The sequence below is a fragment of the Zootoca vivipara genome, chromosome 5, assembly GCF_963506605.1.
Source record: "Zootoca vivipara chromosome 5, rZooViv1.1, whole genome shotgun sequence".
NCBI classification, from domain to species: domain Eukaryota; kingdom Metazoa; phylum Chordata; class Lepidosauria; order Squamata; family Lacertidae; genus Zootoca; species Zootoca vivipara.
The window spans coordinates 29,875,912-29,903,837 of record NC_083280.1 but is presented as its reverse complement, the minus strand read 5'-3'; the positions used below and the strand labels follow the sequence as shown (position 1 = coordinate 29,903,837).

At 44.9% G+C, this 27,926-nt stretch overlaps 1 protein-coding gene across 9 annotated transcripts in view; it reads right to left on the bottom strand.

The window, feature by feature from the left end:
- The window catches only part of DOCK10 (dedicator of cytokinesis 10), a 186,802-nt gene that overhangs the window by 90,721 nt on the left and 68,155 nt on the right, over positions 1–27,926 (bottom strand). For 7 of the 9 annotated variants that reach the window (XM_035132552.2, XM_035132548.2, XM_035132555.2 and 4 more), the window contains exons 2-7: positions 18,314–18,433; positions 13,714–13,803; positions 8,705–8,787; positions 6,702–6,774; positions 6,304–6,426; positions 5,780–5,914 (exon numbers count right to left, since the gene is read on the bottom strand). In XM_035132552.2, coding sequence (XP_034988443.2) covers positions 5,780–5,914; positions 6,304–6,426; positions 6,702–6,774; positions 8,705–8,787; positions 13,714–13,803; positions 18,314–18,433 — 624 coding nt within the window. The remainder of the gene's footprint in view (positions 1–5,779; positions 5,915–6,303; positions 6,427–6,701; positions 6,775–8,704; positions 8,788–13,713; positions 13,804–18,313; positions 18,434–27,926) is intronic. The other 2 variants (XM_035132549.2, XM_035132554.2) reach the window with 1 other exon arrangement.

Sequence of the window (27,926 nt, the reverse complement as noted above, 5' to 3'; positions counted from 1 at the left end):
CTGTGCAAGCTGCGGGGAGAACCACGAGAGGAGGACCTGTCGTTTCCGCAACGCAGAGTGCAGGCAGTGCCGAAAATTGGGACACATCGCCCGGGTGTGTCGGGCTCGACTCACCCGTCGACAAGCATCAGATGACCGACCCAGGAGCCCCAGGTCACACGGCACCATGCACCAAGGCAACTCGACGGAGATCACGGACTACCAGGTATTCCAGTTGCCCCATCCCAGCACAGAGAAAATTTATATAGAGGTACAGATAGAGGGAGCCCCATGCCGCATGGAGCTGGACACGGGTTCAACTCTATCCATAATCTCGGCCCGAACATTAAGGGAACTGTGCCCTAATGGGGGTCCCAAACTAAGGCCGGCCCCATTCACCCTCAGGGACTTCCAGAAACGTAAGGTCCCTACAATGGGGGTGGGGACCTTCAGGGTGCAATATCGAGGGCGAAAGCAACAATTGGACTTGCTGGTAGTTAAGGGCCCCTACGTTAGCTTACTGGGACTGGCATGGTTTGGACCTCTGGGGCTAGCCGTTACCGGGGTGAACCGCACTAGCTTACAAGTGGACGTGGACGCCATATGCAAAGAGTTTCCAGGGGTTTTCGATGGGGCATTGGGACGATATACAGGACCCCCCATTGCCCTACAGCTAGACCCCGCTGTACGACCCATCAGGCACAAGGCCCGCCGGGTCCCGTTCGCCCTGAAACCCCGCATAGACGAGGAATTGGACCGGCTCGTGGAGCAAGGAGTGCTGGAGCCGGTGCCCAACGCCCCCTGGGAAACTCCAATTGTCACACCCGTCAAGCCTAACGGTTCGGTCCGCATCTGTGCAGACTACAAATGCACCATAAACAAGGCTCTCACGGCCCATGCATACCCAGTGCCAGTGGTCAGCCATGTCCTCGCCACCCTGGCTGGGTCAAAAATCTTTGGCAAACTGGACTTGGCCCAAGCGTATCAACAGTTGCCTGTGGACGAAGCCACAGCAGAGGCTCAGACGATTGTGACGCACAGAGGGGCATTCAGAGTAAAGCGGCTGCAATTTGGTGTTAGCGTGGCACCAGGCATATTCCAGAATCTAATGGACTCTCTCCTTAAAGGGATTCCTGGCGTCACCCCCTTCTTCGATGATGTACTGATCGCCGGGCCCACACCAGAGGAATTTGAGGACCGCCTCCGCTCCGTCCTGCACCGTTTCCAGACGGCGGGCCTCAAGGTGAAGCGGGAAAAGTGTTTACTGGGAGTGCCGCAGGTGGACTTTCTGGGATTTAAGGTGGACGCAGAAGGGGTCCATCCAACCGGTGACAAGGTACGGGCCATTTGTGAGGCCCCAGCGCCCAAGAGCAAGCCCGAACTTCAGTCATTCTTGGGACTATTGAACTTTTACCATGCCTTCCTTCCCCATAAGGCAGCGGTAGCGGAGCCCCTACACAGACTCCTAGATAAAAGGGCCCCTTGGGTGTGGGGCCAGCGACAAAGGGCCGCATTCCAGGCAGTCAAGGACTTGCTCGTCTCGAACTCGGTCTTGGCACACTTCGACGAGAGGCTGCCAGTGGTGCTGGCATGCGACGCCTCTCCCTATGGCATCGGCGCTGTCCTGGGACACCAACTCCCGGATGGAAGAGAGGTGCCGGTGGCATACTTCTCCCAGACGCTTGCTGCAGCCGAACGAAACTACTCACAGATTGACAAGGAGGGTCTGGCAATCGTGAAGGGCGTAAAAAAATTCCATGATTTCTTGTACGGGCGGCCCTTTACCATAGTGACTGACCACAAGCCGTTGCTTGGCCTGTTTGCCCCCGAGAAGCAGACCCCCCAAGTGTTGTCTCCACGTGTCCTCAGGTGGTCAATTTTCCTTGCCGGCTACCAGTATGCACTAATCCACCGCCCTGGGAAGGCGATGGGCCACGCAGACGCCCTCAGCAGGCTACCACTACCAGAAACAGGCCCCGACCCAGCGCCTGCGCAAGAGGTTATGACCCTGGAGCTGCTTCCCGACCGACCCATTCAGGCACAAGAAGTTGCGCACCATTCCACAAAAGATAGGGTCATCTCCCGGGTCCTGGACTGGGTGTGGCGAGGATGGCCCAGCAGCAGCCCCGGGCCAGAATTCGCTGGCTACACAAACCGCAAACATGAACTGTCGGCCCACAAGGGGTGCCTGTTATGGGGAAGCAGGGTTGTTGTTCCCCAGCCCCTCCGCAAAAGGGTCCTCACAGCCCTACACGAGACACACCCAGGGGTAGTGAGGATGAAGGCCCTTGCCAGGAGTTATGTGTGGTGGCCGGGGATTGACAGAGAGATAGAGGCCTGGGTCCAACACTGCCAGACCTGCCAAGAATCCCGCCCGGATCCCCCAAGGGCCCCAGTCCAGCCCTGGGAGTCCGCCCGACATCCATGGTCACGCTTGCACGTGGACTTCGCTGGCCCCTTCCAGGGAAAAACATTCTTCATAGTGGTGGATTCCTACACCAAATGGCTGGAGGTCGCACTGGTACCGTCCACTTCTACGGCGGCAGCCATCCGGGTACTACGTAAGCTTTTTGCAACCCACGGGCTCCCTGACACCCTCGTCTCGGACAATGGAACCGCATTCACGTCAGAGGAGTTCCAGACCTTCACAGCGCAGAACGCCATCCGCCACATCCGCTCAGCACCATTCCACCCTGCCACCAATGGCCAAGCGGAGCGCATGGTGCGGACCACCAAGGACAGCCTCCGCCGCATGACACAAGGGGACTGGGAATACCGCCTTGCCGCATTTCTTCTAGCACAGCACAGCACCCCAAGCACAACGACGGGCCGGAGCCCAGCTGAACTACTAATGGGCCGGCGCCTTGCAACTAGACTGGACCGACTTCACCCCGACAGAGCTCAGGATGAGGTAGTGGTGGGGAAAGGCAGGAACCCCCGGACATTTGTGGCCCAGGACGCAGTGTACGCAAAGAATTTTGGGGCAGGCCCAGCATGGGTACCCGCCACAGTCACCAAGGTGACCGGTCCCGTGTCGTACGAGGTACTAACGGAAGGGGGGCAATGTTGGCGCCGCCACTGCGACCAGCTACGGCGACGATTCCCAGGAGGAACCCGGGAGGAGAGCGGGACAGAGGGGTCCCAAGGGGACAGCAGGGCAGTGAGGCCTGTAGAGCGAGAGGGGTGGACAGGGGAAGCAGAAGCAGTAGGCACAGAGGGGCGCCCCGAGGCTGGAAGGACACCGGAACCAGAGCCACAACCTAGTGGTTCAGCGGCGCCAGACCAGACAGCCCCGGCACAGCCAGCAGCCTCGGAACACGAGCCAGAACCAGAACCCCTGACCAAGGAACACCCCAGGCCACAACGCACACGGAGGCGGCCAGCAGACCTTGGGGACTACGAATGCAACTTCCCGGGCAGGACTGGAACTTAGAGGGGAGGGGTGTTATGTACTGAGCTGAATCCTAGAACAATAGGATTCAGAATCAGCGGGAGCTACCCAATCCAACTCCAGGTGGAAGTGAATCCGCAACCTGATTGGCCTGCTGGAGCAGCCAATCAGGCGGCTGGCAGAAGTGAATCTGCTACCTGATTGGCCTGTAGGAGCAGCCAATCAGGCTGCAGGCAGAAGTCAATCCACAATATAATTGGCACACAGGTGTAGCCCTGAAGTAGCCAATCACGCAAGGCCCATTGTGTAAATAATGTATATAAGCAGATGGTTTTGGGAAAAGAGCCATTCTTCTTCTCCTCTTCTCCTTGATGACTATGAGCTGAATAAAGAGCATGAAATTCACTCTCGACTCCGAGTACATTTCAGGGACCCAGGTGGGTTAAACCACAGAGTCTAGGGCTTGCTGATCAGAAGGTTGGCGGTTCGAATCCCTGCAACGGGGTGAGCTCCCGTTGCTCGGTCCCAGCTCCTGCCAACCTAGCAGTTCGAAAGCACATCAAAGTGCAAGTAGATAAATAGGGACCACTCCAGCGGGAAGGTAAACGGTGTTTCTGTGCGCTGCTCTGGTTCGCCAGAAGCAGCTTTGTCATGCTGGCCACATGACCCGGAAGCTGTCTGCGGACAAACGCTGGCTCCCTCGGCCTATAGAGCGAGATGAGCGCCGCAACCCCAGAGTTGGACACGACTGGACCTGATGGTCAGGGGTTCCTTTACCTTTACCTAATTTAATTTATTATTATTAATTACTACTACTACTACTATTACCTTTATTGTCAATATACAATGTACAACCTGTGCACAATGAAATTAACCGAGCCCCCCCCCCAAAAAACACTCAATCTCATTGCACTCTGTGGAATTCAGTTGATTTTGAGGGCTCTACTCTGAGTATGACTCGTGCAATCTAAATGCCTGAGCAGCAGTGGTAAAGCCTACCAGATTGGTGCTGCCACCACCATGTCAACAGCCCTGCCACTCATGCTGATTGGGGGAGGCTGGCACAGCAAAGAGGCCCAAGTCAGGCCCAGTGCTTTCAGGTGATGGTGGTAAGACTGGCTCAGGGTTCAGCGGCTATATGGCCACCCCAGTTCTGCCTCCTCTTTGTCTCCCCAAATGCCTCATTTCAGGGATTTTCATTGGCCAATGCCAACAGTAGTTTCTGTGTGTCAGCCTGGTAGACTGGGAATTTGGACTGAAATCTTAGTCAACACATACACACACTCTCTCTATGTATTGTACATGCATCCAAACTTACACAGTAGTTTCATGATTACCTGTATTTCAGCCTGCATGTATTAGCCTATATACCAATAACAAACTCATCGGCTAAGCACTGATTCATATACAGCATAATCAAAATAGTGGCATTCATGCTCAAGACATGTGCCTGATCAACAGGTTTGCGAGGGGCCTCACGGTATTTATGTATCTGAAATATTTATATCTTACTTTTTCACTGAATGATCCTCAGGTCAATTACAATGGGTTATCATAATACACACACAAAAAAGGAGTGGTAACATGTGGTCATGTGTAGCCACAGAGGTACTCTCCTGGCACTGGCATCAATGCTGTTTACCTGGATAGGACTAAGGTAGGACAGCAGTGAAGTCAGAGCTACCATTCTACAACCCTGTCAATGTAAGCAGTGGAGAGGACAGCACTGGGAGAGTGGCCCTGTGGCTCTGTACCACTACCACAAAGCCACACCACCCAGCACCCTTTGAGCAATGAATGGGGTCACAGAATGCTTCCTTTTAGCTCCGCAGTCTAAGTCAACTGACAGTAGAAGCCTAGTGGCAGGAAGGAGGAAGAAAATTCTATCCTCACTCAGCTGATGCATGGGCTCAGTTTTGTCTCCCCTGGTGTTATTCCTGGGAGACATCGGGTATGCAGAAGTACAAAAAGCTTTGGGGGGGGGGAACCTTATCAGTGGAAGGGAAAAGCCCAAAGAGCCCAGTGAAGACTGAGGATGCTTAGTGGTTTCTTGCTTTAGTGCAAGAAACTGAAAACCGGAGGGGTATTTTGGAAAAGTGCATGGTTGACTGGAAACCTGAACAGGAGCACTTCACAGTGCAACATTCTGTTGCAGGTCACCCTTGCCTTTCAGTTGGACTGAAAGAAGGATGCCATGGAAGCTGCGAGCAGATGATGCAACAGCCTCCTCTGCACAATGGTTTTATATTGTTTTAATGCTGCTTTTATTGGAGCAATTGCCGGTTTTCACAATGTGCTTAAACAGCCTCAGAAGGGTGGTTTAAGTGGGACATACATTATGTAAACACGCACACATATTCCGGGACATTTGCACGTAGCTTATATTTAAAACCCAGCAAAATGGTTTACCTGCACAACCCCCGTACAGGAATCCAAAAAGATGCAGCCTTTGGGTTCCTTTGATATCTTTTCATCTTTGTAGAAGTTCATTATGTATGAGTTGTCTGACAACTGTGTCAGCTGGAAGTAGCGCTTTTTGAATGACTAGGTGAAAACAAACAAACCAAGATTGGACGTACTGCAAATTGTTTCTGAAAGGTGTTTTATTCAGAGAACAAATTTCAAGTGCAACACTAATGATAAACATTTCAAGTATACGTTTTCGGTAGACAATGGCAACATCCACTTTGATATCACTTATAGTGCAATTTATACATTTCTACTCAGAAGTAAGCCCTGCTGAATTCAATGAGGGCTCACTCCAAGGTAATGTGAGAATAGCATTGCAGCCCAAATGTACTTTCGCTGATTCTATTTTGAGACAAAGAACTAAATGAAAACGGAAAGCAGAAATGCAATGATCGTGGGAGACAGAGAAGGGAGAGGATGGATAGATAATAACCAAAACAATGAAGACATAGTACTTTCCTTACCCGAACCATAATGCTGTTGTTTACTGTGCTGTTAAAATTCCCTTTATAAAGCCAGCCCGATTTGAAAACTCCTGTATTTCCTCCTCCTCCACCTCCTTTTGAAGATGAGTGGGATGTTGTATCCTGTGCAAAACACATGGTTAATATTCCTTTGACTTGTTGATTTACCTCCCCCCCCCTATTTTTTTGCAAGTTGAAAACATCAAGCCATACTATGTGATTGAATACCCTCTTTCTATTAAACAAAACAATTTCATAGATATTTCATATATATGAGAGAGAGAGAGAGCAATAACCAACAAAGTTTGTTTCTATTACGTTTCCATGAAAATAAGGAAAACACCAAGATACTCAGCATTGAGGAGGAAAATGCAGGTGGTGGTGGGGAGTATGCTTACTTCGTCCTTGTCAACATCTTCATGATCAATTTCAAAGGAATGTGAAGGGAGTTTATCTGGTCTGCATTCATGCCTAAGGAAAAGCAAATGGATTTTCATCTTCATGAAATATAATGGAGTATTCCATTCCCATTATATATACAGCCAGCTTTTTCCCCTCCTGGTGATTATATGCCCACTTGTGCAGTTTTTTTTATTTGCACAAAAAACTGTTTCCTGCTATTGAAAAAAAAAATTGCTTTTGAGTGCAGCTAACTTCTCCACCAATCTATGCGCTCTGTGAGTGTCCAAAACAGCCAGTTAACGCAACATGCCTTGAGGGAAGGAAACAATTCAATCTTCCCAGTGCAACTCTTCAAGGTTTCAGTCATGCTGGCAGCGTAGTATCACTGCCCAGTTCTAATTCATGTGGTTCTCAGTACAAAATCCAAAGGCAAGGTTCTGATTAGTACTGAAAAATAAAAGCTCTATGAGCTATTTTGGGTCTGGTGAAAAATAGCTTGCTGTGAGGAAGGCACTTTTTTTAAAAAAAAGCTGATTTAAAACAAAAACGATCTCCACACCAAACTTCTAAGTTTCTACAATATAAGAGAAGTCAGGATGGGATGAGACACAAGGTGTTCAGTGAAAGGCCAACCTGTTTACTCCCAAGCTGTTATTAAGATGGAAAGGACAGGAGAGATGTAGAAGGGCAGCTGAGAAAAAGATGCCTCAAAGTGCTGAGCCTTGTGAATCTGCTGTGTATGGGCTGTCCTCGTCATCAGTGGGCCAGATCATGTGGTACCCCTGTCACACAGGGTTGACAAGTACAGGAAGCAATGAGTGAGTTCTTCACTCGGATCTATTCCCAGGATGTTTTAAGAGGACAGGGACAAGTGCCCGCTTCTAATAGTGCCCATTTCCTTCCCCCCTTTCAGCTAACTAGATTTTTGCATCCAAACATCCTTATGGGCTTAAGCTAGCTTCCGGTTAGTGGTCAGGAATGATTTGGGGTTTTTGTTTTTGGTAGGTTCACAGGGGGAAATCCAGTTGGTTACCCTCTGCTGTCCAAAGGCATCAATAAGCAGAATGGGGAAGGAAGGCAATTTTCAGGGATTCCTCCTCCTCCTCCTTTCCAGCCCCCTAAATCTGCCCCAAAGAGGCCCAGACCCTTCATAGCTGATTTGTGGGGGCAGGGGCAGGCAGAGATGGGGAGGAATGATTGAAAATTCTCTCCCTTTGTGATGATGTATGCCCTGTTTTAAATATTGTGTAATATTGCTTTTAATATCAATGTTGTGTTTTAATTGCTGTAACTCACCCTTAGGGTTAACATCATCATCATCAACAACAACAAGATATTAGTCCCTGAATTTCATGTGTAATCCAGGGTGACATTCAATGCGGTGTTGCGCTAAGATGAATATTCCATCGGCACAAGCATTCCAGCTTGTCAGGCAGAACTATCCCCCTCCTCCTTCCCACCGTGCTGTTCTGTAGTTTCTGCTGACGTCCCCCCCCCCCAAGCTTCTCAGGGTAGTGGAAATTTAAAAAGCGCCCTTCTTGCTGATCTTAACACCCAAGAGCGATTAGCTTTGATGTCCAAACTGCTCTTACAAAGGGTTAAGAACCACATTATGTTTCCAGATAAATATCAATTATATAAGAATGTATAGAATATGACTTGCCCAAAGACACCCGAGTTGAAGACACTTTAAGTCAAGGACACCCAGGCTCACTGCTTCCATTCTTACTCACAACAGCACACTGACTTTGAGATCCAGTTCAGAGTCCATCAAGCACTGCTGTTGCCCAACATGCATTCCAGTGGAGATTAATTACGTGATATGAATTCATTATGACTGAACTGAATGGCAGCCATAGCAGGGAATGTTGTTTATACAGTGTCCCAGGCTAACTCACCAGAAGCTAGGGGCAGTTCCACAGCATAAACCTAGACACTGACATATAATTATTAAAAATAACATTAAAGCACCAGGGGAAAAATAGAGAGAGTCTCCTACCTTGGTAATTGTCTAAAATCACCTGAGTACTGCTCATATCTGTAGTTTACAATGTGCCATTGGGAACTGTAATATTTACAAGCCTAAGGAAAATGAGAAAGGAACAGTTACATCAAGCAGATTTAGTGGTGGTGGGGATTGATAATTCATATACAGAAACAATGCAGATCACCCTTGTGGATGCACTCCCACATGTGCAAAAAGTTATGCATGTCCAGCAAATATACCTAGTACATACACTGGTCCTGCATCCCAAATGTACCACCAAATGCTTGGTGCTATTATCGCTGATGCACCAATAAGCTGTTGGAGGGAGACCACTTCCAGGCACTGATATTTGCCATTCCCACCCACTCCCAACAGCTGATTTAATCTCTTGGAGACAACAGCTGTAGGTAAGAAAACCCTTGTGCACAGGATCTCCTGTGCCTCGGAAAAGAAACATTCAGTCGTTTTAATCCTCCATGATTAAGTCACACAATGAAATCAGCAGGGCTGAAGTGTGGGTAAATGGGCGAAGAGAAGCTTGTAGGAAAGTATGCAACAGCCCTTTTAGGGTCTTTCCCTCCTGAAAATATTGTGCGGAGACTGCTGTTTATTCCTCCAAATGTAACTTCACTACCCTTGCAAACTCACCAGTCCCAAGCTTTTCCTTTCTTCCATTCTTCCTCCTCCCTGTTTTTTCCTAATATTCCTTATGGTGCATGCAATCCCTGTTCCAGTGGAATCTGTGGCAAGACTCCAATCAAGTTAAGGATTGCACCCTCTGTGCAATTAATTATAGCTCAACTGTCTTTTTTTTTTTGGCCTTTGCAGAACTACTTATTTTTCCTCCATACAACTCATATTTTCCAAACCATGAGTTGGCTTTGTTGCTGATCTTGGACTCACTCGTTAGCACAGTGAGGTATCTTTCAATAAGTGTGTGATTCTCTCTCTGTGTGTACCCATAGTTCATCACATATCCCTCAAGGAGGATCCCTCACTGTCAAGAGGAGTGGAATATTAAACGTGTAAACTGTGTTGACAGTAGCAGACAGTTTTGTCTTCACACTAAGAAACATTTCCCAGTTTATTCTATATTATTCTAATATGATGACAAATTTGCTAAGGAATAAAAACTTCACGAGAACTTCGTCAAGAAGTAAACAACAAAGAGAATGGACATGATTAAACCCTGTATTGAGAATTAGGGTTAAAGCTTTGTGGCAGGATTTAATAACTGTAGTGCCTTAAGAGCACTACAACATTGTCTAATCAAATTGCAAAGTGTGCCTAGTAGCAAGCTGATTTATGTACTGCTGTGTCAGCTGAGCCACCTTGGCTCTTTGTCCTGTGCTTGTGCCACAACATAGCTGTGGAAATAATTCTTAGATGAGAACTAGGAAATAAAAAATAAAAACGACCACACATGCTGTTTTTCAAATTAAATCTGTGCTTTTGCTCTGATTCAAGTGCTCAGGGCGGAAGTCCTAGAAGCACTGAGTTTATTTGATTACATAAAAGCATGCTAGGATTAAGCTTGGAAGACCTGCTTTCCAGTCCTACCACAGGTACAGAATGACCTTGAGTTAGGTTGGAATCCAACGCTTATCTTAATGGAGCAATGAGGCCATCTCTTCAACAGCAGCCCTGCTGTGCACACCAGCATTTTGCTAGGGCAATGGTAGAAGGCGTGCAGACAAATCGCTGCACTAGCCTAGAATCTGGGGGCTTCCCATTGGCTGCCAATGGTGGGAATCCACCTACCCACATGTTTGGCAAGTGGAACAGGGAGCCCCAAACCAGCAGAGTGATGCTAGTGGAAGCTGGCAGGGCTGAATGGAGGGACATATCCACCAAATCCACCCCATTGCCCCCAAAATGGCACAAAGTGATTTCAGGGTCAGTCACTCTATCCCAGCTTTGACTGTCTGTTTGCAAAAGTATAATAACAGTAACCTCTCATGTACGATTGCTGCAAGGATGAACAAAATAAAAGCTGTGAAGAACAGTCTCTGTGTGATGAGGAGCACATTTATTTATTTTCTCCCAGTTATATCCTGCCTTTCTTCCATCATGGAATCCAAGGCAAATCCCATATTGCTCTCATCCAGGAGCGGACCAGCTCAGACCTGCTTAGCTTTTACAAGGTAGCGGTCCCATGTGCTTGCAGACATAAATTATTATATTGCTAACTAGCATAGATAGATAGATGATACAGTAGATGATAGATAGATAGATAGATAGATAGATAGATAGATAGATAGATAGATAGATAGATAGATAGATAGATAGATGATAGATAGATAGATGATAGGTAACCAAGCAAGCATTTCTTTCCCACAAAATTAGAGGCAATGGGTTGTGTATCTGGACAAAGTTAAACCTAAGACTTAAATTAAATCTCACTGATTTAAACAGAAACCACATGCAACCAACTTAGTCTAGATGTATGCGAGTTCTGCATGAAATGCTGGACTGGAATATAAGGGGATCAGTCCCCTGTGTGCAGATTAGCAGGTGGACAAGAACATTCCTAGCTCTGTCCCCCCCCCCCGCCCCTGTGTTTAGGTTTTTCTGAAAGAAGGCTGGTAAACATCTGGTCCATGATAAGTGTGTGTTTGATTAGCAGCAATGTGTACACACTACTATATGAGCCAGTGAAAAAGCCCTTTCAGTGAGTTGGATAAGGATCAGAAAAGATCCCACACTTCATTCATTTTGTGGCTGGCACATGGACAAAAACTGCATTCTCAAAGAAAGGGCCAGTTTTCTTCTTTTCCACTGGCATTTCTCTTACTAGTCATTATAAATCGGGGAAAATGCAATCGTTACGCATGCATTGGAAGATCAACAGAGCATTAATTCTCAATAATATGCCATATTCACTTGAGCATTTGTAAATAGATACGGAGTTGACACATACAACCACAGTTCTTGGTCCTACAGTTTAATACAAAAGGGTTGCTTTTCTTCATAGAAATCAATACTTCTAATGTAAACAGAACAAAAAGCACATTCAAATAACTGTAAAAGACTAGCTTAAAGCTGCAAAGCTAGTAATATGAAGAACTGTATAGTTTTTGGACAGCAGTGCGCCATAAATGAGCACATGCTAGAAGGGGCTCCTGCAAAGTTCAGATGATGTTCCAACAAGCTACTGTACTTCCTGCCAGACCACCCATCTATAAACCGGGCAGAGCCACATCTGAAAAATGGGGGAAAGTGAATATTCCTTAGTAGGATCATTCCAGACTTGGATGACAAGTCTTTAAAAAGCGTGCTGATGATATGATGTTTTTCCTTTATACCATTATGGCATGTGTCAGCCAGGAAGGTTAGACTGGAATAAGAATGGGAATCTAGAAGATCCTACAAATGAAAGCTGGAAACATTTCTTTAATATACTCAGGTTAGACTCAGTACCTCTTTCTTGACAACAAGCAAGAGAAGGGGGATATTACAGTGGCCTATTTGACCCCTGTAATAAGCATGGAAAAAAGACAGAATAATAATATCATTTAACCAAGATGGGTGTGGCAGCATTGCATCAACTTCCTCTGCACTGCAGAGCAAAGTTTGTGAAAGTGAAAACAAATCAATTATTATTCTAGCCAAGGGCCATGACAAACCTGCAGCAATTGTACCAATAAAACAAAACAGATCTATAATATGAGCCAACATCCATGATTTAAGAGAGAGGGTACCAGAGACAAGCGGCCAGTTGATGCAAGTTATATCATACAGCATTCTAAATATTGTTCATAATTAGCATGCAAAATAAATATCTATAACATTGAACAGGCATAAATGTAAAACCAGCTATTATATACAGTACTATTTTGTATTTCCAGGATTTTTAAAAAGTGAATGTATACAAAAATGTGTCTCCAAAGAACCTGAGGTTAAATTCCAGGAAGTCTGTCCTGTGGATATCATCTGTAAGCCACACTTTGTGGCTCAGTTATATTTGGGGAAACAATGTCCAGCTCAAGATCTTATACTAATCATTCCATCAGGCATCTCAACTATATGGGCTGGAATAAAGGAATCCTTACATCAGCCTCCCAGAGCCTTCTATATGTTGTTGGACTAAAACTCCCACCCCACCCCAGTCATTGATCATGTTGTCTTAGGCTGATGAGAGTTTTGGTCCAAAATATCTGCGATGCCAGGTTGGGGAAGACTGTCCTTCATTTCTGAGTGACCTTTATTACTGCTGATCGTAACGAAGAACATCCTTATTCTGAACCTTAGTAATACTTTCAGCCTCAGCAGAGGGAAAAAAAGCCTGGGTGCTACTAAATACGTTGTGCTGAGGTTTTCGTTTACTTGCTATATATAGACTTGGAAATGGAAAGTGGAACAGTTTTAAAGCCCTTATCCTGAGACTGTTCCATTAACCAAATTCCCATTGAAATCATAATTCCATCTCCCTGCATTTGCCATTGTGCCGCGGCTTTCACACTTCCTTTGGCTCCATGGAAGGCTTCAGCCTAAGCGACAACTTGCCAGTTCGCAATAATTTCCAGATAGAATATGTCATGTTCCGCTCTGAAAGTCATTGCTTTTCTAATAAAGGCAAGGAAGCCAGTGCTGGCTTTGCTGCTGTGTTGAGTATCATGTTTCAACTCCCGCCTCATTTTTTTCTGAAGATCACAACTGGAAACAGGGTACTTTCCCAAATGGAATACTTGCTAAGTTAGGACAACAGCTACTCCACACTATGTGGAGTAGTGATTCATGAGGAGGGGCCATAGCTCAGTGGTAGAGCATCTGCTTTCCATTCAGAAGGTCTCAAGTTCAACCCCTGATATCTCCAGCTAGGGATGGGAATGTCCCCTGTCTGAAATCCTGGAGAGGCTCTGGCAGTCAGTGTAGACTGTATTGGGCTAAATCCCATCAAGATGCTATTGTTCATGCCTTCTTGAAAGGCCATAACATTGTTTAATCTTGAATTAAAATAAAATCCACTGCAACAGCCGTACCTATGTAAGGTCAGGGAGATAAATCAAATGTTAATTTACCTCTTTAACAAACAAATGCTCTGCTTTTTGCTCTTTATCTTCAGAAACTGATGAGTACAGTGTTCTTATTTCCCAGGGAACTGTGGCTATCTGCAATAAAACAAAAGATATTCAAAATGTTTCAGCATTCTCATTTTAGTCTAATAGGGAAGTAGAACAGGGATCTGCTATATAGAGATGGATAATCTGGTTCTGAGACAAGTGATACAGCAATTGAGTCCTTTGCTTCCCCAACATCATAGCATTTGAGCTAGAGAATAAGACTTTCCAGTGGATAGCTCAGTCAGTAGATCATGAGACTCTTAATCTCAGGGTTGTAGGTTTGAGCCCCACATTGGGAAAAAGATATCTGCATAGTAGAGGTTGGACTTAGAAGACCCTCATGGTCCCTTCCAACTCTACAAGTCTATGAAACTGTTAACAGAACAATTCACTTCATCAGCTCAACATGAATTGTATCAGAGGGATGTTGATATCCCTGAAAGCAATTGCTACTTTCTGCATCATGCTGAAAATGAATTTTCAATGAAATTGCTAAATATGGGCTATTCCTTCTCACATGTATCTCAATATCTAATAATGTTACTTCACACAGCACTACCTGTTTATTGGCATAAATGGGGAACATTTTGTGAAACATCACAATTTCACAGCATGATTGTGGGGATTAAGGAGAGGAACTGGAAAGTATTTTGCAAGGTAATGTGTTCTATATAAATTCTTAGTATTTATGCAGAACATGTCACCAGGCAAAATGCTTTGCAATCTCCATTAATCATGTAATCCCCATAATCATGTTGAGAAATTGATTGTTGTTATATTATTCAGCATGATGGGGTACCAGTAGCGATCAGAGATGTGCTTTTGCATATAAGCCATCGGACTTGGAGATGAAAAATGTCATCTCTGATTAAAGGAAGCTTGAAGGAAAACTGACAGGTCTACACAGCTTAGAGCAGGGATAGCCAATGTGTCATTGTTCAGATGTTGTTGGACTCCAGCTCCCATCATCCCTGGTCTAGCCCTTTCCCTGAAGAAAGGGAAACTCAAACAATGGAAGGCTTAAACCAGGGGTCCCCAGACTTACTGGGCTTCGGGCCGGAGGGCAGGGAAGTGCGCGCGCAGCGGGCCGGAGGGCGGGGGAGTGCGCGCCCGTGCGCATGCGCACACGCACATGGTCGGGGAAAAATTGCCGAAAATCGCTTGTGCGCATGCGTATGGGCCTCCCCCGACCCGGAAGTGCACCGGAAATGGATTTTCGGCGATTTTTTTCCGATTTTGAAGATCGCCGCCGCGCCGCGCGCCGTAAGAGCGGGCGGCGGCAGTCGTCGCGGGCCGGATTGGGAGGCCAATTGGGCCGCATCCGGCCCGGGGGCCATAGTCTGGGGACCCCTGGCTTAAACCAAAGTCACTCTCTTTGAGGATTGATTGTAGTCAGGAACCAGCTGCAAAGATTCTTTGGGGCACGTTTCGGCTTGCACATTGTGGGAGATGGGAAGAATCAGGGAGAAGTTGCCTTAAATCCCCAGTTCCTCTCTGAAGTTCACTCTTGTATATTTCTTGCCAGGATGTGGATGGGAGGAGGAAGTAATAACCACCAGTCAGAGAGACAAGGGGGCAAGGTGCCAAACATCTGGCAAGTTGGCCACATTGCTGTGAAAATCGTATAAACAAATGTTGTGGCCCCATTTATCAGGTTGGAGACAGAAATTATTCAGCTGTTTTGCTCAAATAACCCACTAAAATTCATGTTTGAAATGTATGGGCGGTTTGTGGATTAAAAGGCATTGTTCTAATATGCACCACATTCTCCTAAATGTACAGATATTGACTTAAAATGAATGCAAGACTCAACATTTAGAAAGAACTGGGGTATGAAGAATCCTGTGCTCCTCTCAGTATTGTTCTTCAAGTTGCAATGAACTTCCCTTCTCAGAATTAGGCGTGCTCCGACCACTAGCTTCAAACTCTGCCACAAAAGTGCTTCCTGTTCAGTAGTGTAATTTTGTTTCTAAACTGCTGCAGTTCGTATTAGTCTGAAATGAGTTGATTTTAGCATCTGACAACGGCAGCAAATGGTTTGGGGTTGTAACAGATCACATTTTTAAATGGAAACATTCTTTCACCAAAGGTTGTAGAAATGAAAACACAGCTCTAGAGAAAGAAACAGATCTGCACAGATCTTCATTTGGGGGAGCAGCCCAATACTCACAGCATGACCAGGGGATGTAGCCCCGGGGCAATCTTAAGCATATCTGGCGCTGTGGTGCAAAGATCCCTCTGGCACCCCTCCCCCCCGTTTCCCAGCGCGGCTGTCTGGCAGGCGCTGCAGCCCGGCGCCCTCTGGCAGCCCGGCGCCCTAGCATTGCATTGCGCCACCCAGCCTTGCCTTAGGGCCGGCCCTGTGTAGCCCCCTGAAAAAAGCAGTTGCTGAGCAACCTAATCAATCCATGTCAATGCTCTATGAGAAGCTCTGCACCATGCCCATCTCAGGGACATTGGCCCTCTTGCCAGGTCCCCTCTCCAATGAGCAATGGGATACAATGATACTTTGCAGTTTTATAGCATGCCATCTCTATTTTTTGTGATTCAGAGTTACTACCCTTGCTAAGCATGGAGGAAAAACAGAAATCCTCATGATTTAGATAATTTTACTATGGAAAGTAAGATTGCACCTCAACTGGAAACTGGCTGAGCCTCCCTAGAGAGATGCATCTCATGTTCAGATCTCTTGATAAAAAGATGAGGTGGCTGAAACTCATTGCCTGCTATTATTAAAATGCACCACTTTCAATGCCTTCTGGTGCAGAAAGAAGCAAAAGCCTATACCACACATGATAACATTTCTGCACCCAAATCAAAATATTTAATAAACGAATTTGCAAAATGGCTTGAATGAACCGCATAGGATGGGATCTTGACCTTCAATTGGATTGACCTACCACAGATGGAAATGTTCTTTCCCTCCACAGGCTTTTGATTGGCTGGTTAGGTGGGGGAGGTGTGTGTGTTTGTGTGTGTGTGTGTGTGTGTGTGTGTATCCAAAATTTACTTGAGGGGAAATTGAAGCAAACCTGCCAGAGAGAGAGGATCCATCTCAGAAAGCTGACAGTTCATTGCAAGAGAAGTTGAAATACTTTGTTGGACCCTGTAACCCTTCTAGCAAGGCTTTGAGAAAAGAACCCCCTTCTTTCATATTTGTTGTCACAGTAGTGAGAAAGAACCAACAACTTTAACACCGGTGCTAAAGTTTTCCAACACGAATCTCTCAAGATCAATACTTTTCAGCAGGCAGTGAATCAGTTAGCTTATGAGATGTTTTATTTTCCTAGGCTAAGTACTGTGGGAACAAATAATCTTCTAGTTTGTCCTGGATTTAAATGCTTCCATTTCAAGATCTGTAAGTCATTATGCTACAAAAATGAAAACTAGTGAACTGAGCTGAAACTTTGGTCATTCCTGGATGTGGTGGAGTGGGAGGAATTACTGGGCTATGGCAATAAGTATAGGCAAATCCCACGGACTGCAAGAAGATCAAACTTTCCATTCTTAAGGAAATCAGCTCTGAGTGCTCACTGGAAGGACAGATCGTGAAGCTGAGGCTCCAATACTTTGGGCACCTCATGAGAAGAGAAGACTCCCTGGAAAAGAGCCTGATGTTGGGAAAGATTGAGGGCACTAGGAGAAGGGGACGACAGAGGATGAGATGGTTGGACAGTGTTCTCGAAGCTACCAACATGAGTTTGACCAAACTGCAGGAGGCAGTGGAAGACAGGAGTGCCTGGCGTGCTATGGTCCATGGGGTCACGAAGAGTCGGACACGACTAAATGACTAAACAACAACAACATAGGCAAAATGTAATCTGAGTGGATAAACACCACACCACAGGAAGAGCGGTTATACCCAGTGCTCAACCATGCTTGCCACTGTGTGTGTGGCACTTTCCTCTGGTGACCATGACAAGCTACTGGTCTTCCATCCAACTTTGAAGCTGTGGAGGTGGACAGAGATCATCCTGGCAAATGTGCCAAAGCTGGCTGGAAGGCTGAGGATTGCTTGACAGTGATGTGGGCCAAGGAGGGTCCAACCAGCAGGGAAGTCTGCTGGGGGCAATTCTACACCAATGCTTAAAATTACTCTTCCAGAGGCAGTCCCCAATGAGCTACACCCCTCGCTATCCCCTTCCATTGGGGAGAGTCTTGGACATTGCTGTGTGAAAATGTTCAAGCAGCAGCACCCAGCTTACCAGGGAAGTTGCTCTGAGAGATGAAGGGTGCATTTGGTAACTACGTTTGGCTTTAAAGCTAGGAACAGGTTTTTGCTAGGAAAGGAGCTGGACAAGGGGAAAACTGCTTGGACCCATGCCTAGAAAGCACAAGTCAAGTGGAAAAATACTCAGCCCCATGCTTTCTAGGCACAGGACAAGCAGAACTATGGACATCCCCTAATATTCATGTATATATCTCATTGGGTTTAAAAGTTTTCTGATGTAGAGCTGGCTACATTGCTCTCTTCTGCAATAAGAACTGGTCCAGCTTAACCAGGAGCTCTAGAGGGAAAATGGTGTTGGACTGAGCTCTGGCTTCATTTGTCGCTTACCGAAAAGTCATCATCTGGGAACAAGATGAGTTCTTTGAGACTGTCACTTTCAATAGTCTTCTCAATTTCCCCAATGACAGTTTCATAATCCAACGGCTCTAGAAGTTTGGGTTTCTCCTGCTGATGAAACAAAAACAAGACACAAGAACAACGTTAAGCTCAGCTGCCATCTTCTCCGGAGCCTCAGTTTCAAATATATAAACAATATATACACAAAATGAGATCTGCTGCTCTCATGCACAGCAAGATCTGCTGAGACAAAGCACACACCAAGACAAAAGCATCATCGGCTGGTCAAAATGTTCATTATTAGCCTGATTAATTACTGATAGTTAGCTTGCTCAAGGAGGGGTGGTGGATAATTATAGCATGTGGGAATAATATCAAAACATCCTACACTGTCATGTTAAATCAGCACATTTAGCCTAGGAACTTGTCCTTTAAAATAAAATAAAAAAATACATAAATAATGCCTTGTCACAGCTCACGGGCAATATTCTCAGTAAATTTGCTGCAGAATAGCCTGTTGTAATTTCAAATCTTTCCATGAGCTGCACACTTATCCCCCCCCCTCACATTACTTTTTTATGCTTGGACTCATTTTAAATTGATGTGGCTTACTAGAAATAGAAATAAAAAGTACTATTGCTCTATTTAACTTGGCATTTATCCTGATCTCTTTGTCAGGATAAAGTATTTGGCAGTCAGTCCCATTCCATTGCCAGTCAGAAGCTGGACTATATCTTCACAAGCCATTGTGAAAACATTGTTATTGCCGAAGTGCAATATTAGCCTTTTTTTTAAAAAAAAAAGTGCTCAGGAGAAGCAGTCAAATAAAGTGGTACCTTGGTTTACAACCATAATCCGTTCCGGAGGTCCGGCTGTAAACCAAAACAGGTTGTAATCCAAGGCGCACTTTTGCCAACGGGGCCTCCCCCCCCCAATTGGTTGTAATAAAAAAAGGGGTTGTAATCCAAAAAAAAAAAGGGGGACACACACTTCCAGGTTTGACATGGTTGTAATCCAAAATGATTGTAATCCAAAGTGGTTGCAAACCACTGTAAAGGTAAATCTTCATGTAATAATAAAATGTGTGTAGGGGAGGGGTGGGTTATTCTTCGTTTTATTATGTATTTTGTCTTTTCTATTTTGTATTTTTATGTTGTGAACTGCTCTGAGATCTATGGATAAAGAGCAGTAAATTAAATAATATAAACAAACAAACAAATAAACAATTCCTGTGCCACACACCCACACCAGCTGGAGAGCCCACTAAGAAGGCAAATGAGTTTGAAATGTAAGGTTATGGCTACAATCCTAACTCTCATTCACCTGAAAGGAAAACCCATTGAATTCGGCAGCGTTTACTTTTGAGTATACATAGCTAGGATTTTGCTGTCCATGTCAGCTGAGTGATGGTGATCGTGCCCATTGCTACGTTGCACTAGGGATGGCTGGGCACAAGAATGCAGAAGATCCCCACGCCCTCTCCACCTTGGGCTTGACTGTTTTGGTGGCAAACCTTTGGATGTGGAGAGGAGAACAAGGGATTGTTATGACCTGTTGAAGGGGCACACAAATAGGTCAGCAACTAAGGCCTTGGTTCTGAACACAATTGGACTGAAGGAAAGGCATGGGGGCCTGTTAACCATACAGCTCAGCTTAGCTTCCTAGACCAGCCAACATGTATGGTACTCTTAAATGATGAGTCAATGTGACATACCATAATAGATGCAGATCCACCACACAGAAATCACTGGGTCAAGTATTTGTCTCATCTAAAAAAACAATTGCCTGCAACTGAAACTGCATTTGTGTTAACAGAGCTTCCCCACCCTTTCTTCCACCCCAACCCCTGGAGCAGATTTGGAGGGTGCATGGGGGGTGGGGGCTGCAGCAGAAGGGGGAAGTTTCATTGTACAAACAGAAGTCTATCAAGCAAGCAAAACATCCACTTTACAGTTTGTTTTCATAGGTCTGAACACAGTGGTATTCAGGCACCTAAATTCCTTGAGCAACAAAAAACACAGAGAGAAGACTTTTGAGGCACTTCAAATATTTATCTGAAGTTTACAGAGGTAATGTGAGGTGAGCACGCAAGCCTTATTCAAAATACAGTATTCAAATAAGATATCTGATAAAGGATATATTGAGATCCTACCAATTCAGTTACACTAGAATTGTCCCTAGCATTTTAGCTGACGTCTAAGAAGTTCTAAGATCAAGGTGACTGCGGGTGTTCTGGGCGTGATGTTGCTGTCTCAAAGAGCAATAGTAAAGGAAAGTTGCCAGTATTATATTACAAACTTGAAAGCAACGGGATAGAAAGCCAAGCAGGGAAAGTGCAAACTGTACAGAAATCTTGATTTCGGATGGTCATTGTATTAGCTTATGCAGCAAAGACAAACTGGTTTTACTGAAGTTACTCTATGTTTATGAGGTTCACATTTCTTACTACTACAGCAAATTTAGTTCTCCAGAATCTTGTCTATGTTTTCCATTTGTTTTTTCTTACCCTTGAGTTCTGTGTCCCTATTGCCAGTGTGAAAACATTCTATCCCCCTGGTATTACACTGGTGCCACCACCATCACAACTTGTGAAATGAGGCAATTGCTAGACTTCCCATGTGTTGGTTCAGCTATGCTTCCCAAAAGCCCCAGAGTCATACAGTTCTAAACTGGATCTTGTAGAGCCAGTCCAATGCTGCATAGTATATCATTTCCTTTAGATAAGTATATTGTTACGAAGCACTATTTTACCAGAACTGTAGTAATGGACAGTTAAGGAAAATAGATTCATTCATTTTAAACCAATGTGATTTTTAGTATTAAGTGATCCAATTCTATCCAAGAATATTTCATACTATTATGTGAACCACTTAGATTTTTTTTTGGGGGGGGATCAAGCAGTATAGAAATCTTTCCAAGTAAAGAAAATATCCTGTATGCAGAAGCTTGGCCAAAATGGCACTATAACACAAGGCAAGTGGAGGATAGTTTTGCACACTTAGTCCAACTACCTTTAAAGGGCAATTTGATAGTGCAAAGCTCACAAATAGTTTGAAGATGGCTGCCGTGTGATGTGGTGCTTGTTCACGTACTTCAGAGAAAGAGGGAGATGAATTCATGATGCTGATGACCAATTGCCCTACATAATGCAATTTATCTTTCTCAACATATGGATGGGGTGCAGGGGGAGAGAACAGGGTTAGTGATTCCCAGACTTGCCCCCACCCACTTCATGGACAACTTGAAAATTGTTGCAGGTCTTGGTGGGCTCACTTAATGACTTTTCTGCCTGTTGTAGCAATTGTGATTCCATAGAATTCAAGCTGTAGTGCAATAAAATACAACATAAGAAATAAAAGAAGCCATTAAAAATGCAATTAAAATCAATATGATGGGCTGTCTCTCATCTACAACCACAAATCCACAGACAACATAGACAACCGGACACCACAGACCACCAGAATGAAACTTACAGGCCACAGTTTGGGAACCCCTGAATTTTGTTTCAGAAATGAGGTGGGGGGATCGATATCTGAACACCTCCCAATGCTCCCAGTTGCAGGACCCTAAATAATCAAGAGTTCTAAAGTTCAGGATATACAGTCTGAGTAGTGCTGATTTCATTCTTTGCAGAGAAAATTGGTTGTGATTTGGCAAACAAAGCCCTGCAATTCACTTCCCTTCTTTCATTTTGAGACGTTTTTTCTGTGTTTGGGATGCAAAATCCTGAAAATTTTTGCTACTGTTTTATCTCTGCACCAAGATCCTTGGGATAAAAAGCAGCCAGGAATGTCTTACAGCGTTTGAATTAGTGCATTTCTTTCTAGCAATGTATGCTGGGAGATTTGTAATGGAGCTTATTCTAATTTAAAGCTCCAACAGTCTCAGGATTGTCTCGCCTGAATTTAACTTGTCTGGCTCTCCTGGAAATGAACCAATTAGGCAATCTCTGTGCCAAGGCTGAATGATGCAGGATTGGATTTTGATAGTGCTGTTTTGATATTTGCTAGCTTAAATGAGTAATGAATTACGTTAGCGAGATGCAGATGATGTGACTATAAAAAGAGGCACTCACCAGCAAGCTCCTACTATTACACCCAATTTCTACAGACTATTTATTCACTAGGCTGCAAAATGGAGCCTTCCATATTCATTCTCAATAGACAAGCTATCGTTAACATGCACCTGGGTCTGAGCTAGTGCCAGAACCAAAGAGAATTCCCCCTACAATTCACAGCTGTTATATATGCGCTGGCTTCAATGTTATGTAGCTTGTTAATGATTAAATCAAGTCCCACCTCCTACAACATCTCCTTGTATGTTCCAGTCACAGCACTGTGGCACTTCCAGCAATGATGACTAAAAATATCCTCATAATTGATTTCATAGAAGCAGACACAGTGCATCCATAGCTTGCCTGAGGTCCCAAAATTTGACCAGTCTCAGAGAGCTCTTCTTTGGAGCAAGGGGGCAAAACAGCACATTCAGATGCAATGCAAGTTGACTATAACCTTTGAGTGCTTGGGGGCACATTGAGTGCACATTAGAGCTTTTTCTATCATGTTACTATCCTACATGTTTTGTACAGAACCTCTGTACTGCTTTTTAACACCTCAATTAAAAGCCTGTCTTGAAAGCTGAATAGGAATCTAACAGAAAAGCTCCAGTGAGCACAATTTGTCATTTGAGTGTGTGTTAAACCTCATGCTGCATTGTAACTATTATGTTTTACTCCATGTGTGGTAGCCACAGAAGGGCAAATTGCCTTGTTGGCCACAGTCCCCAAGGCTTCCTACATGGGACTGCTGGGGAGCAGGATAGTGAGAGGTGGCAGGAGACGGGTTGATCCAGAAGCCATCCTAAAGTTGACGTTTTCATAGGGTAATAACCAAGGGAAAGGACAAATTTGGGTAGGCTTGTCCAAATAAAAATATGTTTGTTGTTGTTGTTGTTTAGTCATTTAGTTGTGTCCGACTCTTCGTGACCCCATGAACCAGAGCATGCCAGGCACTCCTGTCTTCCAGTGCCTCCCGCAGTTTGGTCAAACTCATGTTTGTAGCTTCGAGAACACTGTCCAGCCATCTCGTCCTCCGTCGTCCCCTTCTCCTAGTGCCCTCCATCTTTCCCAACATCGGGGTCTTTTCCAGGGAGTCTTCTCTTCTCATGAGGTGGCCAAAGTATTGTAGCCTCAGCTTCAGGATCTGTCCTTCCAGTGAGCACTCGGGGCTCATTTCCTTCAGAATGGATAAGTTTGATCTTCTTGCAGTCCATGGGACTCTCAAGAGTCTCCTCCAGCACCATAACTCATAAGCATCAATTCTAAATATGTTTAGCAGGCGTCAAAAACAGTGCAGCAAAGGCACCCGCCTAATGCAGGGAGTTGCATAGTGTAGCTGCCGCCACACAGAAAGCGCAACTCCTTACAAATGCAGAATGGATGTTGTGTGGTAGAAGTCTGCTGACCAACTTTCCTGTCCATGCAAGACGTAGGAAAAAAGAGAGCATCTGGTTGGAGGGAGGCAGCTGGAGGCTATCTGTTGTGACTACTTATGTGATGAAAAGCCACGATGGAATTCGTTGCCACAAGATGTGATGATGGCCACTAGCTTAGGAGGCTTTAAAAGAGATTAGATAAATTCACGGAAGGTGGGTCTTTCAAGGGCTACTACTGGTGTATTGTATAATGATCCATAATCAGGAGGCAAGTTCTTAAAGGAATGGGAGTGCCTGATCACCTCATCTGTCTCCTGAGAAATCTCTATGTGGGACAAAAAGCTACAGTTAGAACTAGATATGGAACAACTGATTGGTTCAAAATTGGGAAAGGAGTACGACAAGGCTGTATATTGTCTCCCTGCTTATTTAACTTATATGCAGAATTCATCATGCGAAAGGCTGGACTAGATGAATCCCAAACCGGAATTAAGATTGCCGGAAGAAATATCAACAACCTCAGATATGCAGATGACACAACTTTGATGGCAGAAAGTGAGGAGGAATTAAAGAACCTTTTAATGAGGGTGAAAGAGGAGAGCACAAAATATGGTCTGAAGCTCAATATAAAAAAAAACCAAGATCATGGCCACTGGTCCCATCACCTCCTGGCAAATAGAAGGGGAAGAAATGGAGGCAGCGAGAGATTTTACTTTCTTGGGCTCCTTGATCACTGCAGATGGTGACAGCAGTCACGAAATTAAAAGACGCCTGCTTCTTGGGAGAAAAGCAATGACAAACCTAGACAGCATCTTAAAAAGCAGAGACATCACCTTGCCGACAAAGGTCCGTATAGTTAAAGCTATGGTTTTCCCAGTAGTGATGTATGGAAGTGAGAGCTGGACCATAAAGAAGGCTGATCGCCGAAGAATTGATGCTTTTGAATTATGGTGCTGGAGGAGACTCTTGAGAGTCCCATGGACTGCAAGAAGATCAAACCTATCCATTCTGAAGGAAATCAGCCCTGAGTGCTCACTGGAAGGACAGATCATGAAGCTGAGGCTCCAATACTTTGGCCGCCTCATGAGAAGAGAAGACTCCCTGGAAAAGACCCTGATGTTGGGAAAGATTGAGGGCACTAGGAGAAGGGGACGACAGAGGACAAGATGGTTGGACAGTGTTCTCAAAGCTACGAACATGAGTCTGACCAAACTGTGGAAGGCAGTGCAAGACAGTCCCTGGCGTGCTATGGTCCATGGGGTCACGAAGAGTTGGACATGACTAAACGACTAAACAACAACAACAATCAGGAGGAGGATACCCCTCATACCAGTTGTAGGGGAGCAACAGCTAGGTAGGGTTATTGTCTTTATGCCCTGGTTCTGTGATTCCCAGAAAAATAGGGTTAGACAGTGTGGGAAGCAGGATACTGGGCTAGATGGACCTTTCCTCTGACAAAGCCAAGCTTTTCTCATATTCTGGAGCCCTTGTACTTAGTGAGAACACAGGTTTTTTAAAGCATGACTCAGAAATAAGTCTCACATGTAAAGTTAACTGGGCGCAGGACGGAAGAATGCAGAATCTGACACACTATGACCCTCCCTGCAGGGAACACTCATACCTCTGTCTGCCCATGCGCCCAATGAAAAAGAAGAAACTGACAGAAATCCCTAAGAGAAAGTAAAACAGAAACAAGGTGTATTTTACTGCACAGAGCCCAATTTCACAAGAAGCTTCTAGCAAAATCATGATGAGGAAGGTGGAAGACAAGTCCCTTCCACCCCCATCCATAAATGCAATAAACTTGATCTACTCAGCATTTTCAAGATCAGCCAAACAGCCAGCTGTACAATACAAAACAAACCCTCCATAAATGGCCCGTTCAAGAGGGGAAAAGGCTGCTGCTTAGTTAAGCGTGGCTTCCTATGGAGACATTTAGCCACTCCGTTTGATTTTTCCAGTGCCATATCCAGACTAGTCTGTTGCAGCAAAAGCAACAAAGGAGTACCTTAATGACCAACACACTTTATTGCAGCATAAATGTTTGTGGGCTACAATCCACTTCAACAGGCGCCTTCTGGTGTTCTGATGAATATCTAATGAAGTGGACTCTAGACCACAAAAGTTGTGCCAATAAACATGGTTAGTCTCTATGACCTTTGGTTGTTTCAGTTTGCTTCTCTGTGGTGTGCACATTTAGGCTGTGGTTGGGTGGGGGTGGAGAACAGGACCTTTAAGCAGTAGTATGGGCCCACTTGCTGGACCTTTAAAGGAGGCCCTTTAAAACATGAGCACAGCTGGATATATTTCCATTTCCGTTCTAGGCCCTTTGTGGTTGTGTAGACTGCGGCTAGATTACATCCTTAAAATTTAGCTTGTCACCAAGAAGTGAAAATATGGCAGTTCTAACACAGAGGTACCCTAACATGGAGGTGCAGAATGGAGAAAGCTCCTTCTTTTCACCCTACTGTGCTTTTTAAGCCAAATACCACAAGGATTTGGGAGGCCTTGAACCGTAATGCTGGAACATTGAGAAAATACTGAAGTATAGTTAAAATCCTGCCAGAGTATTCAAGTATTCAAGGGTGTGATATAAAGACAGACTGTTGTAAGTGTAGAATACTGCCTGATTAATGAAGATGATCAGACCTGAAGTTTGCAAACCCAACACTGGAGGAAGCATAGTGCAATTACTCAAGGTTAAAGGCCACTGTAGCACTCCAGTTCCAAACCAATGGTTGAGAGCTGTAAATAGTTTCCATCCACAGAAACTGATATATCTAACCAACTTCAGAACATCAGTTACTTACACACACAAAAAGGAATGAAAAAGATTAAAAATACTTCAGTATTTCAGATCCAAATATGCTTTCGTCTGCCGTGAGCTTTTTGTCATATGAGTTTCCAAAGACCATAGGAAGCTGCATTATAACACATAGGTCCATATAGCCCCAGGGTGGGGAACCTTTTTGCCCCACCCCTTTTTTCTCTCACCCCCAGCAGATCAACTTTGACAGATGGGTAGGGGCATCCACCTGTCAATATTTGACACCATAATGATACCTTGTCATCTTACCCACCTGTCAAAGTTGACCTCTGGGGAAGGTGGAGATACTGCCCAAGCAGTATTGAGCTTCCTGCACATCAGCTGATTTTGTAAGGTTCAGCTGCACCAGCCATGTCCCGGGGAAATCGTTTGGTGCCCCTGAACCAAGAAGGACTGAACTTTCCACACTTCAGCCAGTGAGTTATTCAATCCTGCTTAATGTAGACATGTCTACCTGCCCCATATCTGTTCTCTACCTGCCCCACATGTGATGCTGTAGCTCAAGGAAAACAATCTTACAAGCAAAATGAGGAGGTCTGGTGTCCCAGGTTTCACCTGCAGACTGGAGGTTCCCTACTCCTGATCTAGCCCAATCTTGTCTATAACAACTGACAGTGATTCTCCAGTTCCCAGGCAGCAGCCTTTCCCAATGCTTCCTGGAGATGCCAGAGATTGAACATGGAATTTTATGCATGCAGAGTAGTTGCTCTACCACTGAGCTTTGGCCATCCCAACATTTCTCCAATGAAAATAGGGATGTCCATGAGACATATTAAGCAACTCAAGTAAGGTATGTTGATGGGGCTGAGAAACACTCGATGTGGGAAATCTGTGATCAGATAATTTAGCTTTTAAAAACAAACAAACTTTAAAGCCACTCCATATTTTTTTTATCAGAGCAGCAGCAAAGGTAACTCCTACAGCAAAGGTAACTTCTACTTTAGCTAATTCAAATATAAATTTCATTCATTTCATTCATTTCTATTAACATCACAATCCTCTACATTTCTGCTCAGCCCCTTTGAATTGAAAGGGATCTTGTCCCAGGTAAATGAGCCCAGGACTGCAGCCTAAGAGGCCATCAAAGGATTTATAAAATCATAGAATTGTGGTTGCCTATTATAATCCTGTGTCCTGGCACAGCGAGTATTCTGCAAAAGTGCACAGATAAAATTGCCCTAAAACTGCCTGGTGAATTTTGAGATCATATGAATGAAACTTAAAATTATTTCTGACAACCTGAATTTGATAGAAGACTGTAGGGAAGCTGCAGGGATGGTAGAGCTAAACTGAATATGCAATTGTCACATCACACGAGAATAAGTGGAGGTGATAGGAACATTT